At 40.5% G+C, this 13,470-nt stretch overlaps 1 protein-coding gene across 7 annotated transcripts in view; it reads right to left on the reverse strand.

The window, feature by feature from the left end:
* LOC144074035 (uncharacterized) overlaps nt 1-13,089 on the reverse strand; it is a 70,951-nt gene extending 57,862 nt beyond the window's left edge. For 6 of the 7 annotated variants that reach the window (XR_013300218.1, XR_013300215.1, XR_013300217.1 and 3 more), the window contains exons 1-2: nt 12,765-13,088; nt 2,027-2,295 (exon numbers count right to left, since the gene is read on the reverse strand). Coding sequence is in view for 1 of the 7 variants with exons in the window: in XM_077600116.1 (XP_077456242.1) it covers nt 2,027-2,295; nt 12,765-12,847 (352 nt within the window). In the remaining 6 variants the exon portion in view is untranslated. Of the gene's footprint in view, nt 1-2,026; nt 2,296-12,764 lie in introns of all 7 variants that reach the window. The other variant, XM_077600118.1, reaches the window with a different exon arrangement.
* Between the last annotated feature and the right edge of the window lie 381 nt (nt 13,090-13,470).

Here is a 13,470-nt window from a genome sequence, read left to right on the forward strand (position 1 = left end):
TGGAGTTGATGGTGGAATTTCCCAGAAATGTTTCAAAGTGCAAGCTCCGGGCGACATTACCATTACATTTGACCTTGTCAAAAATAGAGCCCATTGGGCGGCTAAGATGGATGGACGCCGCGGAGGAGTAAAATGGAAGTTCAGATTCCAGGCAGCGGGCTGACGCCATTGCTCTTATCCGATAATAGAGCTCTCTGGACGGGTTATTGACAGCTGGACAGCACGAAGGAGCAAAGTGGACATTTAATTTCCTCCGAAACACTGACTGCAATAAAGATGAAAAATGTGGTCTTAGTACTTTAAGAAATTTTCAATATCGAATTCAGTTTGCAACAAGTCCTGGAGATTGATGACAACATGGTAATAGGCATGGAATTTGGCAATCATCTTGACAATGCCAGGTCCTTGTACAATAGTACATTTGTACAAGAAAAGAAACTGTGGTCGCCATGTTCCTTGTGCGCCGAAAACCTCTTGCAGAAAAAAACTGTCAACCCTGAAGAGTCCATCGAAATTGTACTTTCTGTCATTAAAAAGCATCAGGTTCTCATCAAGATAGACTTCCGATCATTGTTATTTAAATCAAGTGGAGAGGAACTACCATATTTTCACACCTTTAGGGCGCACTTAAAAGTCTAAAATTTTCTCTAAAATGGTCGATCCACCCAAGCGGTCGGCGCGTCCTGTTTGTGTGCTAAATTCAATTTGTGTATGGCCTTACCGCTTGAGTGACTGGTTTTATTTCTTGCCAACACACTACTTATTGCGATCAACCCAGCGGAGGTTCACCCTGAAAATAGCCCCTCCTCCCCGCGCATTCCAAGCGTTGCGATAAATCTATTCAAAACATCCCAGGCGAGTGGCAAGGTATTTGACTTCTGTGTGCTAGCAGTGCTTTTAACCCTGAAAAACACTCACAATACTCAAATAAACTGCACATTAGATCTATACAGAGGAAATGCCTGACGTGAATGACAACAGAATGCGGGTATGAACGCTTTGATAATGGACTGAAGCCATGGATCCAACACAATTTAGCAGCGAGGAGAAGCAGCTTTGCGAACGGCTTGGGAGGGATGAATGTCGGATTTCCAACATAGCGGAAGGCAGTGTTGCACGAGTTACGTGACTATTTGAAATGGATTGTCAATGCCGATATAACAGCGAGGAGAATCAAAGGCTTTGGAGTGATGCATGTCGCGAGTTACAATGGATTGTGGATGACTGGGCTCAAGTGTCGGCCAGCACTCAAATTCGGTCAAATCCAGCTGAAAACAGCGTTTAATGATTAAATACAAATACTAGTATTTGTATTTAATCATTAAACTAACAAATACTAGTACGACCTGTCCGTCTGTCAAACGTCCGTCGGCGAAACGTCTTTAGGCGAATCATCCAGTCACGACATCATCATTGCTCGCTATCGGCACACCAGTATCACACCTGCCACAAGCAGGTGCATGTCAATGTTCCCTCTAATTTTTCATGTAAAACATGCTGTAAAACAAGAAAAACATGAGTGGACAGAGCTACTGCCACTGGCTGCCACTTAAACGGCGCCATCATGGGGAAAGGGGTAAAAAAAAATAATAATAATAATAATAATAAAAAAAAAAAAATCGATCTTTCATATTAAGACGGGGGCCGCAAATTATCGTCCCGAGGGCCGCAGTTGGCCCGCGGGCCGCAAGTTTGAGACCCCTGCTCTAAAAGGACCGACATTTGCACATTGCAAAACATACATGTGCGACTAAAGCGTGACATAGTGGAATTACTGACTGTAAAACACACGTAGAAGGACCCAAACATAAAGATAAACTTATTTTCATTAGGTTGTACTTTTCAATAGTTTGCAAAAACACAATATTTCAATAAAAATAAAAAACAGGTTGATTTAAATTGTCCTACATTATTTTTTTTACATTTTATATTGATTTTGCATGAATCACATTCACTCCGGAAAAGGGTACTCCTGAAATGGGGTCGACGGAGGTTGGCAGCTCTGGTTTTGTGGCATGTGACTGACCTTGTGTGCTGATTACTGTGTTGAGCTCTTGTATGCGTGCCTCAAGCTGCTCTACTGTTGCTTCTAGGTGCTCCATCATCTCCTTTTGGCGCTCTGCTGCCTCTTGTTGACTTTCCACTTGCTCCATTAGCATCTCTACCTTTTTGTCTTTGTTGTCTAGCATGCGTTTCTGGGAGCGAGTGATGTCTGCTTTGTCTTTTCGCAGCACCCGCTGCTCGTAAAGCAGATCCTTAACCTGCTTTTCCAGTTCTTCACATTTGTTCTGACATCTGGAAGAAAGTAACAATTCTGGTTGGTAGGTTGGTAGGTCAGTAGGTCAGTAGGTCGGTAGGTCGGTAGTTAGATAGATAAGTAGGTAGGTTGTTTGGTAGGCAGGTAGGTAGGTAAGTAATGTATGTCGGTGAATGTAATAAAGCGACAAAAAAGTAGTGTCAGGTAAGCTGGGCGATAACACTATAATTATCGTGAAATAATTTTTCTCAACGATAATATTAAAAACTTTCAAAAAAAATTAATAATTTAAAACTGCAATTACACCACCCGACCACCACAGAGGGCAGGGGCGCTGCTGCAAGATGAACACTAGTTCCAGACCAACACTCAGGAGAAGAAAAGTAAACGTGTTTTTAGCATGTTAGCAATTGACACGGAGTATGAACGCAAAAGGACAACAACACAGCCAAAGTGATCAATTATGAGATGCAGGACAACACAGATCCAATCCACCAAAAGATCTAAAGTGAATTCTCCCTGGCGTCTTATGACTTTTTTTAAATGCATTGTAAATGTACAAAAAGCAGCATGTCCTGGGTCGGCGTGATTAAATTTCCTGACGTAAAGAAGCCTGCACTGTTTTTTTACTTGATGTTTCCCCATTCTATGTAAATGAAAATGTTGCAAAAATCAAAAACTTTTCATCATGGATAAATATGGGTTAAGTTCATCCCAACTTGTTTATTTTTTCACTTTATTTTTTGTAAATGGTTATATGTGAGGTAAATTTACACTTTCTTTTTGTGAGGCTGAAAATAGCCTGCTTGCTAAAGGTGATTGCTTCAGTTGATTGTTTTATTTATTTCATATTGCACAGGAACTTTTCGTTCGAAGGCAAATTTATAAAAATAAAGATGCCTCTCAATATTTCTTCAGCTTATTTTCTTTACTTTTCATAGTGTGAGGAGGCAATTGTCTTATCTTTATTGCACAACAGAACAACAAAAATATTTTTAACAATCATATTTCATATTCCCTTTTCTAATAAAGAAAGGGTGTGTGTATGAATGTGTCATCGTTTACCTTCAATCTGCACAAGGGACTAAAGATGGAAATTAGCCCTCGGGTACAATCTTACATATATGTTCATTAATATGTGCTCTCCCTTATGAAATAAATCAAACTCAACTTTATCTATAATCCTTGTAAAGTGTTATTTATGGATGGATGTGTGTGTGTCTGTTAAGATTCTCTCGCTATGTTTGTCCAAACCCTGCACCGTGTTTCCCAACCTTTTTTGAGCTGCGGCACACTTTTTGCATTGAAAAAATCTCAAGGGACACCACCATCAGAACTAAAAACTTAAAACTATGACGCCTATATTAATAAGTCATTGTCATCAAAGCTTTATCAGCAGGAATCACATAAACCTCAAAAATTATTCCAAAATCAAATTTTCTCACTGACCTAATGTCACCAAAAGTCTGCGGATCCTGAACAACTTCCGGTTCGAGTAATGCAAAAATAAGTAATGCATTGTTTTTAATCGCATAATTTTATGGCTTTTGGCCAAATATTACTTAAATCTCCTAATATTATGCAAAAAAAATGTTGTGCTCAAACAGACTTTACATCGCCAAAAGTTGTTGCCTTAGAAACTGTGAAATATGAACTGTATTCTTATATTTAATCATGCACCCTTCTGCACTCTTAGGAATTTAGTCACTAGAATAGAATTTTTACTGACACCTACAGGTCAAGGCCTGTCATCACTTTGTATATAACACACCCCTTTCGTGTTCCCGCCTAAAGTTTGTCTCCGCCTAACTTCTATTAAATACCACCCTCGACCGAGTGAACGGCGTATCTGGATGGGAGGCCTCGAGGTGGTCGCTTGGCTCTGTCGAGCGCTGACCCCTTCTTAGGAAGGGTGGGGGCTAGCCAAGGGGGCTAGCCAAGAACAAAGGAAGCGGACCGAGCGGCGACCATTTTGAGACCCATCGAGATGGGGCCTCCTGTGCAGATAACCTCCATTCGGCCGGGAGCTAAAAACTACCACGTGTTTTGCTGCTTCCTCTGTATGAAGATCATTGTCGAGGCAACCCAGCTTTGACATTTTGGTGCCTGAAACCCGAGATTCTTCTCTGCTTTCCGGCCACGGCAGATCGACAGAAGGATGGATGGCTTGACGTCGGCTACTCCAGCCTTGAGAGAGGGCGATCTGGCCTGCTGGCCCGGGAACAGATTACGAATTATCCTTTCGTACAGAGGAGGCACCAAAAAATGGTAAGGCACTTTTTAAAATTAATTTGTAGAATCTAACCCACCAAGTCCCAAAAAGAAAAGTTGCGTATACTCTTCTCTGTGTGTCGGAGATTCTTCTTTCTGTGTGTCGGAAAGACATTTTTCTGTGTGTCGGAATAATGTTTTAATAGTATACAGCACGATAAAAGGCTGTGTGTCGGCCTCTGCCTGGAAAGCAGACAAAATGGGAGGTAGCGCCTCCCCGCGAAGGGACTTCGAGGGTTGTGTTAAAAATATAGAAGAAATATATTGTCATACAGTGCCAAGATAATGAAAGAGCTCGATATAAAGAAAAAAAAAAAAAGAAATAGAATAAAACTATAAACGCATGCAAGTAACCTTCATATGAATAGATATATATATAAGTACGCTATGACGCGTTCATAAACGATATAAGTATGATTGCCGCGAAAAATAGGAGTTTAATCGGCGAAAAAGAATATTTAGACGGATAAAAATAAGTATTTAAGAGAGGGTGAATTGGAACAGGATGGTGGGGGGGGTTGAAAAGCAGACCACATGTGAGAGGAAAAATGGCCGAGCCCACAGACAAAGAGAAAAAATGGCGGCGAGCCAACTGAAGTTAAAACTGCCTTTCTTCTCCAGCCCACGTTCTACTAACCCAGGAAGATATATATATATTAGGCCTGTTCAGAAACAGTGCCCCCCTTGCTCAGCCCACTCCTCGTGCCAGGTTCCACTCGCAGGGGCTAGGAGCACGAGGGGGGGGGGGATTGGGAGACTGGAATGCAAGAAATCTCAGGTTACATCTCACATTCCACACGATGAGCAAGGAGGAGCAGTGATGAAGAGACATGAGCAGAGAGAGTAATAGAAAGAAAATAAGACAGAAAATTGACAATATAACATATTAGTGACAAATTATGGGTCCTCTAATAAACACTGAAATTTATCATTAGGAAATGATTAAGAAATTGCTAAGTAGAAGGTTAGTTTCTCTAAATTTTAATTGTGGTAAGAGTGAGCTACAAAAAATGGCTCTTATATTAAATAAGCATAGTGCTTGGAGCAGAACAGCAATTCAACAAGTGCAATTTAGCTATCTTAGCAAATAGAGAGGGATTTGCGATTTAGACTTAAGGATTAGGAATCATCCAAATTATTAATGATATCAAACATGAAGACAATGCAGAAATGGCATTGATCCAAATTATTAGGTAAAATGTAGCTGGCAAGTTTAGATAAAATAATTAATTTAGGATAGGCATAATTTCGCTGAGATGCAATAAACATCATGACTTGTCACCAGTGCACGGGTGGCAATTCATTGTTTTGCCCATCAACAGGTGGAATATGTTTTAGCGTGGTTCATATTAATGACCATTAGAATATTAATTGCATTAGAATCGAACAATTGATGCCAACCAAACAACATTGACCTATTTCCTTTTAGAATGACTTGCCATGACACAGCGAAAGGTGGTTAGCTGCCAAGAAGCCCCAGGACTGGGGATGGCGCTCTTCACCAGTGATAAAAAAAATTTGCAGACCACGGATGTCTGAAAATGAGTGAGCGTGAATGGTTGTTTGTCCTTTTGTGTTTTTGATTGGCCGACCACCGAGATATGATCAATCGGTTAGGTATCAAGGTGGAAAATGATTTAGCAAATTGGAATCGATTTCAGAATTTGCCAATAAGCCGTTTCACGGATGGCAACGCCAAATTATGGAAAAATATTTCGTCCAAGGAAATTTTTAATGAAAAAGCAGCAGTACTCCAAATGTGAAATTTGAAGTGGAGAAACAAATCTGCTATGCGAAATTTGGGAGCACTGGGAAAAAACAGACAGTGCTTGATACGAAATTCCAAAGTACTATTGATTTATTGTGATAATGGCATCCAAATTGTGTTAACAGAATAATTGACTGAATTGAAAAAGGGGTTCCATATTTCGTTATGAAATCATTGCGCCTACATAACGAGGTCAACCGGACAACAAAATATGGACATCCTATTTAGTAGACCATACCAAACGCCATTATTCACTACACGATTGGAACTAGAGGATGAGGCTAATCTGGCTATCTGCATAAAAGAAAAAACTTTAAAGGAACACACTGAATTTGGGTTAGCAGGAGGAGACTGTGCTTCCTAACAGAAAACAGACTGGACCAACGGCGGTCCCGGGAGCCTGGGTGCTCAACACACGCGTTCCTGACCAAGAGCAGACATGAAAATAGCGGGATCCATTTTGTGCACTATAAGAAGGTTCTCTCAGTTGAAACGTTTATAAGAGACAGGTAAGATAAATTTTTTGACGTAATCAGACGAAATGGCAAGCACTCAAATATTGATTGGAAAGATTATTGCTCGGGGAGCGATGCTGTAAGCCATGAGGAACTTTTTATATTGGTTTTATTGTCTCCATAAAAAAAATAAAAGCGTTTCAATTGAGACTAAACCTTCTTATAGATTTTTAAAGTAAACAATTGAGATTAGATCTTCTTACAGATTTTTAGAGTAAACAATTGAGACAAATCTTCTTACAGATTTTTAAAGTAAACAATTAGAGAGAAAATAAACTACAATGGATAGAAATGTAACTAGATTTTAATTTTATGCCTGACTATTGAAAAATATTGATTAAGAAAGTTTTATAGGAGATGATTGACAAACTCCAAAGACAATGGGATGTTACATTTGATAAAAAGACTACTAGATTGGGATATTTTGAATTTCAAACAACTGAGTTAATATGCAACGCGATACACATTCTTAAATGAATTGGGACTTGATTAGTATGCATTTTATAAGTAATGAGTTTTAATTGCTTTAAAGGATACAATTATGCTAAAATATTAACCTTGACAAACAAGGGGTGATTACAATTTAGTGGGTTCAATTATATTCAGAATTATAAATGTGTGCATTTTGTTTATGGATATTAATTGATGTGAATTTAACTGTTACAGAGAACGGGAAAGCTGTTTTCCTGGGGAGAAAGCACCCTGGTTTGCTTTTTGTGTTTTTCCTAGTTTTAGTATGATTAGTTAATTTGTGTAATTAGAGGAAAGGGAAAAACAAATATGGTTCTTGATCTTAACAAGGAAGCAGTGATCATAATAGAATACCAGCTAGCATATTTGATTTTGACTGATAAGGCATTTAAATTTTCACAAACTATAGTGATGGAATAAGTAAGATTGTTGCAATTTTTGTTCATTGGGGTATAAAGCCGAACCAAATAGCCGTAAGCAAATGTTAAGCACGTGTTAAAGACAACGACAGAACACAGCAGCTAAAGCAGCAGCGCAAACACTTACTGCACAGCATACACAACAACAAAACTGAGCCGATCTCAAGAACAGTCAGCAGACGAACTGTACAAAGCTAAAGGCCTACCGTGCCTACCAAAAATTATTCCAAAATTGAGCCATAAATGCCTCAAAAGGGAGGAAGATATGATGGACATCGAAATACCTACTTTTAAAATTTTTGAAGGAACTGTTTAATTTGTTATTTTATTGATCTGTAAAGAACATGGGATCTCCAGAATCAGCTGGAGTAACAATGGAGCTCATTTTGCAAACAGCATAGTGCAAAACATGGCAAAACACCTAAGTAGAGCGAACAAATGGTACGATAAAACCAAGGCTTGAGAAACCATGGGGGAGATAAATAAGCAATGGCCAGAACGCCTAACACTGGCCAAAACGTATATGAAGATAGTACCAACTAGCTCGGGATTAACACCTTTTTGAGATAGTTCATGGAAGACCATTCTAACTTCCTCTATGGGAAGAGTAACCATGACGAGAGACTAAGGAAGGAGAGAAACTTATCCAAAGAACATGTAAGCTGCCGTGATCTTTTTGTCTATCTTGCAGGAGGTGGTGAAGCCAGGTGACTGGATCCTGATCCGAGTCATAAAAGGAAGTCCTGGTTCTCTCCACGATGGGAAGACCCATTCGTGGCCCAACTCACCAACCTCCACAGCAGCAAAGATCACTGAAAAGTCAAAGTCGATTCACCAAGGTCGGTTCAAGGTCGTTCGAGACAGGTGACTCTGAGTGGACTAAGTCGGACGGTGTCAAAACCCTTGTCCGTGAAGAAACTCATCTGACGTCTACTCACCAGCCACGAGCACCCCTCACTTAACCCTGACCTCCCATAGACTTTGCACCTCTATACAGAAGCCACAGTGAAAGCTGTTGCCACCCACATCACAGTGACTGGACTGTCAGTGACTGCACTGTCAGTGACAACCTGGGCGTATCTGAACGCCCCGCCCACAGAGACTCGAGTTGGAAAACAAGTGCAGGAAACGTCCTGCCTCATCACTGGAAAGGCAGAGCCAAGCGGTCCGCTCTTGGATGGGGACCCAACCTACATCAACATCGGGGTTCCCCGCAGCATATCAGATGAGTATAAACTCGCTGACCAAATTGCACGACTCCAGAACAGGACGGAGGAAGGGTTTGCAGCCATCCATGAACAGTTGTCGGGGACCTCCTTTGGCCTTCCAGAACAGAATTGCTGTTGACATGCTCCTGGCAGAGAAAGGTGGCGTGTGCTCCATCTTTGGCGACCAATGCTGCACGTTCATCCCGAACAACACAGCAGCTGACGGGAGTTTAACCAAGGCCCTGGAGGGTCTTCGATCCCTCAACAGCAAGATGAAAGAACAATCTGGAGAACTACTATGAAGAAGACGTGTGGTATAATTTCATGGTGTTCCAGAAAAAACTGATTGTTGCGAATGAAAGTTGTTATGTGTGTAGCCGTATACCCATTTCCACAGATCCTGACATCCTGAATTCACTGGGTCGAGGCATCACATTTAAATCTGCAGTCGTGCAGATGGTCTAAGATGCATTCCTTTTAAGGGGAGTGAACATAACAGTAAGATATCAAAATCAGTGCAAAATCAGTGCAATTCAAACCACGTGATTCAATCTGGGGCGATGATGTTCCTGTTGACCAAAGGTTGTGGTCCACCCCCCCCCCAGAAAATCATGTGTAAAGACATTGAGCTGTTACATGAGTGTTCATTAACCAAACTGTCAAGGCCCTACAGGGTATAGCAGATGATTTAAAAGCCCTTAGGGAAGTTGCAGGACCGATAGTCCTGGATCTGATAACAGCCAAAGATGGAGATGTGTGTGCCATGATGGAAGAACACTGCTGCACCTTCATCCCAGATGAAACCAGTACATTACTCGTGCCGTAGCTGAAATAAAGGCCCTAGTCAACACCATGGCCCAGGATCATTCAGCCGTAGGCGTATCATTGTGGTCGTGGTTAATAACCAGGTCATGATTCTCAATTCTGTTTAAAATTGCAACCTTGCGGTTTTTGTTACGGTTCTGTATTTTTTCTATGTGTGTAATCCCCTGTATGAAAGTTATGATTCAAAACACAATCCAGCACATGCTAGTAGGTTATAGTGACACAGTATCACCGCATGACAGACCATACTGGAGATTATCGCATTCTTTCGAAGTGTGACGAGTCCTCTATGCAAATGTGTTTGTCTTGATTTAAATATTGGGTTCGCTCATTAAGAGGGACGTAGAGGATTACATCATTTCTCGCCTCTGCTTTTATATGTGATTTTGTTATTTTCCATACCCTGTTGAGTAACTGTCAATGATATTTGTATTCTAGAACCTGGAGGGGAGGGATACAAATTGATATGTTTAATGAAAATTCTTTCAAGTTACAACAGGGGGGAAATGTGAAATATGAACTGTATTCTTATATTTAATCATGCACCCTTCTGCACTCTTAGGAATTTAGTCACTAGAATAGAATTTTTACTGACACCTACAGGTCAAGGCCTGTCATCACTTTGTATATAACACACCCCTTTCGTGTTCCCGCCTAAAGTTTGTCTCCGCCTAACTTCTATTAAATACCACCCTCGACCGAGTGAACGGCGTATCTGGATGGGAGGCCTCGAGGTGGTCGCTTGGCTCTGTCGAGCGCTGACCCCTTCTTAGGAAGGGTGGGGGCTAGCCAAGGGGGCTAGCCAAGAACAAAGGAAGCGGACCGAGCGGCGACCATTTTGAGACCCATCGAGATGGGGCCTCCTGTGCAGAAACCTCCATTCGGCCGGGAGCTAAAAACTACCACGTGTTTTGCTGCTTCCTCTGTATGAAGATCATTGTCGAGGCAACCCAGCTTTGACAGAAACCAAACAACTTCTGGTTCTTGTTGGAGAAAGATAAGCAACAAAATGACTTTCACAATTTGAATCTTGCAATAGTATAATCTATAATTTCACGTTCATGATATTTTAGTTAACCATGTAACAGTTCAATTTTAATCTCATTATATCCATATTATCTTCATCTATAATCCTTATAAAGTGTGATTTATGGGTGTGTGAGTGTGTGTATGTTAAGATTATATCGCTATGTTTGTCCAAACCGGGCAACGTAGAGAGTTGAACTTTTTTATGGTGGACAGAAACGACTGTCGGATCTTAATAGACGAGATTGAATTTCTTCACCTTCTCTAAGTGTGTAAACTCAATCTTTTATTTGTTCAAGTAGAAATCAGAGTTTATGTATGAATCGTTGTTTTTACATGATGTGCCCTAAACGTGGCCGATTGGTCGTAGGACGCCTTTCCACATCATTTACAAACAGCATTTTTGGAAGAATTTCCGCCAGCGAGTTTCCAGGTGCTCCCCGGAACACTTTTTTTCTCTCGTGACGGGAAGACTCGGCGAAAAAAGATGGTGCTGGCCGCGCTGACCCAATTTAGTTGTAAGGTAGGACACCTTTCCACATCATTTACAAACGTAATTTTTCGAAGAATTTCCGCCAGTGAGCTTCCAGGTGGTCCACGAAACACTTTTTTAATGACCTAACAGGAAGACTCTGCGAGACACGATGGTGCTGGCCGCGCTGACCCAGTTTAATTGTAAGGTAGGACGCTTTTCCATGTCATTTACAAACGTCATTTTCGGAAGAATTTCCACCAGCGAGTTTCCAGGTGCTCCCCGAAACCCTTTTTTTCTGTTGTGACTTTTCCACTTTCATCCTTTATTGCGTGTGGATTAGCCACTGTGCATCTCCTTACACAAATAGATACCAAAACACGCTCAATAACAACCTCGCCCAAGCAGGTGGGACCGGCGAAGCCTTCTGCTTGTAATTGAATAAGAAGGAAAGTATTTATTTATACACAGAAATTTGAAGTTTCAAATTTGAAAGAAAAAAGATGCGATAGTTATCGTGATAATTATCGATATCAACTGATATTTTTTTTATTGTGATAACATTTTTTGTCATATTCCACAGGCCTAACTGCAACACTTATACCTGCACACACTCAAGTGCAGGAGTAGGGAACCTAAGGCTCGGGAGCCATATGTGGCTCTTCGCTAACCTGTGAGGTAGAATATGTATTTAAACCGCTGGTGACAGAGCCGAGTCCCAAATGCACTACCTCTAACGTAAAACATCTTTTTTTCTCATTTTTTTTCATTCTGCATGCATTTTCATTGATTAGCAACTGGGTAACAGTGTTGTAAAAAGAATAAATTTAGTACTTTAAAAATGGTAAAATGACCCCAAAAAAGCATCTCATTTTCACATTTTTATTCTTAAATTCTGAGTATGGCTCTCAAGACATACAATTTGAAAAAGGGAATTGTTTATGGCTGTGTCAAAAAGGTTCCCGACCCCTGCTCAAGTGGTTTTAACATGCGACATATACGAAGTGCTGCACCTCGAAACCACAAAAGGACCGCCAAGTTTTTTGTTAACATTTAACCTTTATACATATTCTTTTAGAGAAGGTGTGCACGAGCTCGGAAAATATAAATCTACCATGAAAACTATGGGCATCACTCTTCTTTTAAGTGGGAGAATTTAAATAATTGCTCGCTGATCAAATACTTATTTCCCCACTCGGTTTCATCTCATATCCCTAAATCATGCAGGGTATCCAGTGCCCCATTCCTGGTGCCCATAGTGGCCTGGGATAGGCTCCAGCAGCCCCTTTGTAAAGATAAGCGGTTACGAAAAATCAATTAATTAACCACACTATACTTATATGTATACACTCGCTGTAATAGGTTTTGGGGGCTTTCCACATTTCATTTGGATGTAGATCAAAATCTTTGATCAAGCAATTTATATTTTCAGCACTGTACACACGCGCTCCCGCAGTGGCACACACAGAATTACTAAAACAGGATAACGATAATAATGCAGTATACTATAGTATTAGTCAAAAATAACTTACTTGTCTAGCTGTTCCTCCAAATATCGTAATTGTGTCAAATACAATTTTTCCGTGTCCAAAATTTCGATGACTTCATCTGCCATGGTCAACTGTTTAATTTTCAGTTATGCTTTGAGCTGGTCGGTGCTGCAGTCAGGTATCCTTGGAAGACTCACTTGTCCCAGATATGTTTTCATAATTGAGTTACAGTGCCTCTTCCTCCGCTCGCGTCAAACCGGGATGTGATTTAATAGCTTTGATCAAGAGACATGACGTCGTCACAATCACAGAAGTCCTGCTGTGTCAACATACTTTAGGCTGCATTTTTACAAACGGTCACCAGAGAACGCCCTCGTTCTTCATTGCATCAGCCGCGTTGTTTAGCAACATGAGGAAACCTCAAACATTTTTATTTTGGTAATTTGTAAACCATCAATGATGCGGCGAAATGACGTGTTCAAAAACGCCATAAATCAGCTTCCTTTGGCATTCATTGTAAAATGTTGCAGGGCATTGGCGAAATTTTGTTTTGAAGAGTGGTGGTGACAAGTATTTTTAATAAAATCAAACTCTTAAGTTCAGTGTATTTTCGGAGTACTTGCATTCTTTTATTATCTTTACATTAACTGCCCGCTTTTTCGTTTGACTAGTTGTAAAAAAAATGATCCTAAAATACAGGGGTACCTCTGCTCACAAAATCAATTTGTTACAGAAGTGGTTTCATAAC

This window comes from Stigmatopora argus, chromosome 5, assembly GCF_051989625.1.
Source record: "Stigmatopora argus isolate UIUO_Sarg chromosome 5, RoL_Sarg_1.0, whole genome shotgun sequence".
Classification (NCBI taxonomy): Eukaryota; Metazoa; Chordata; class Actinopteri; order Syngnathiformes; family Syngnathidae; genus Stigmatopora; species Stigmatopora argus.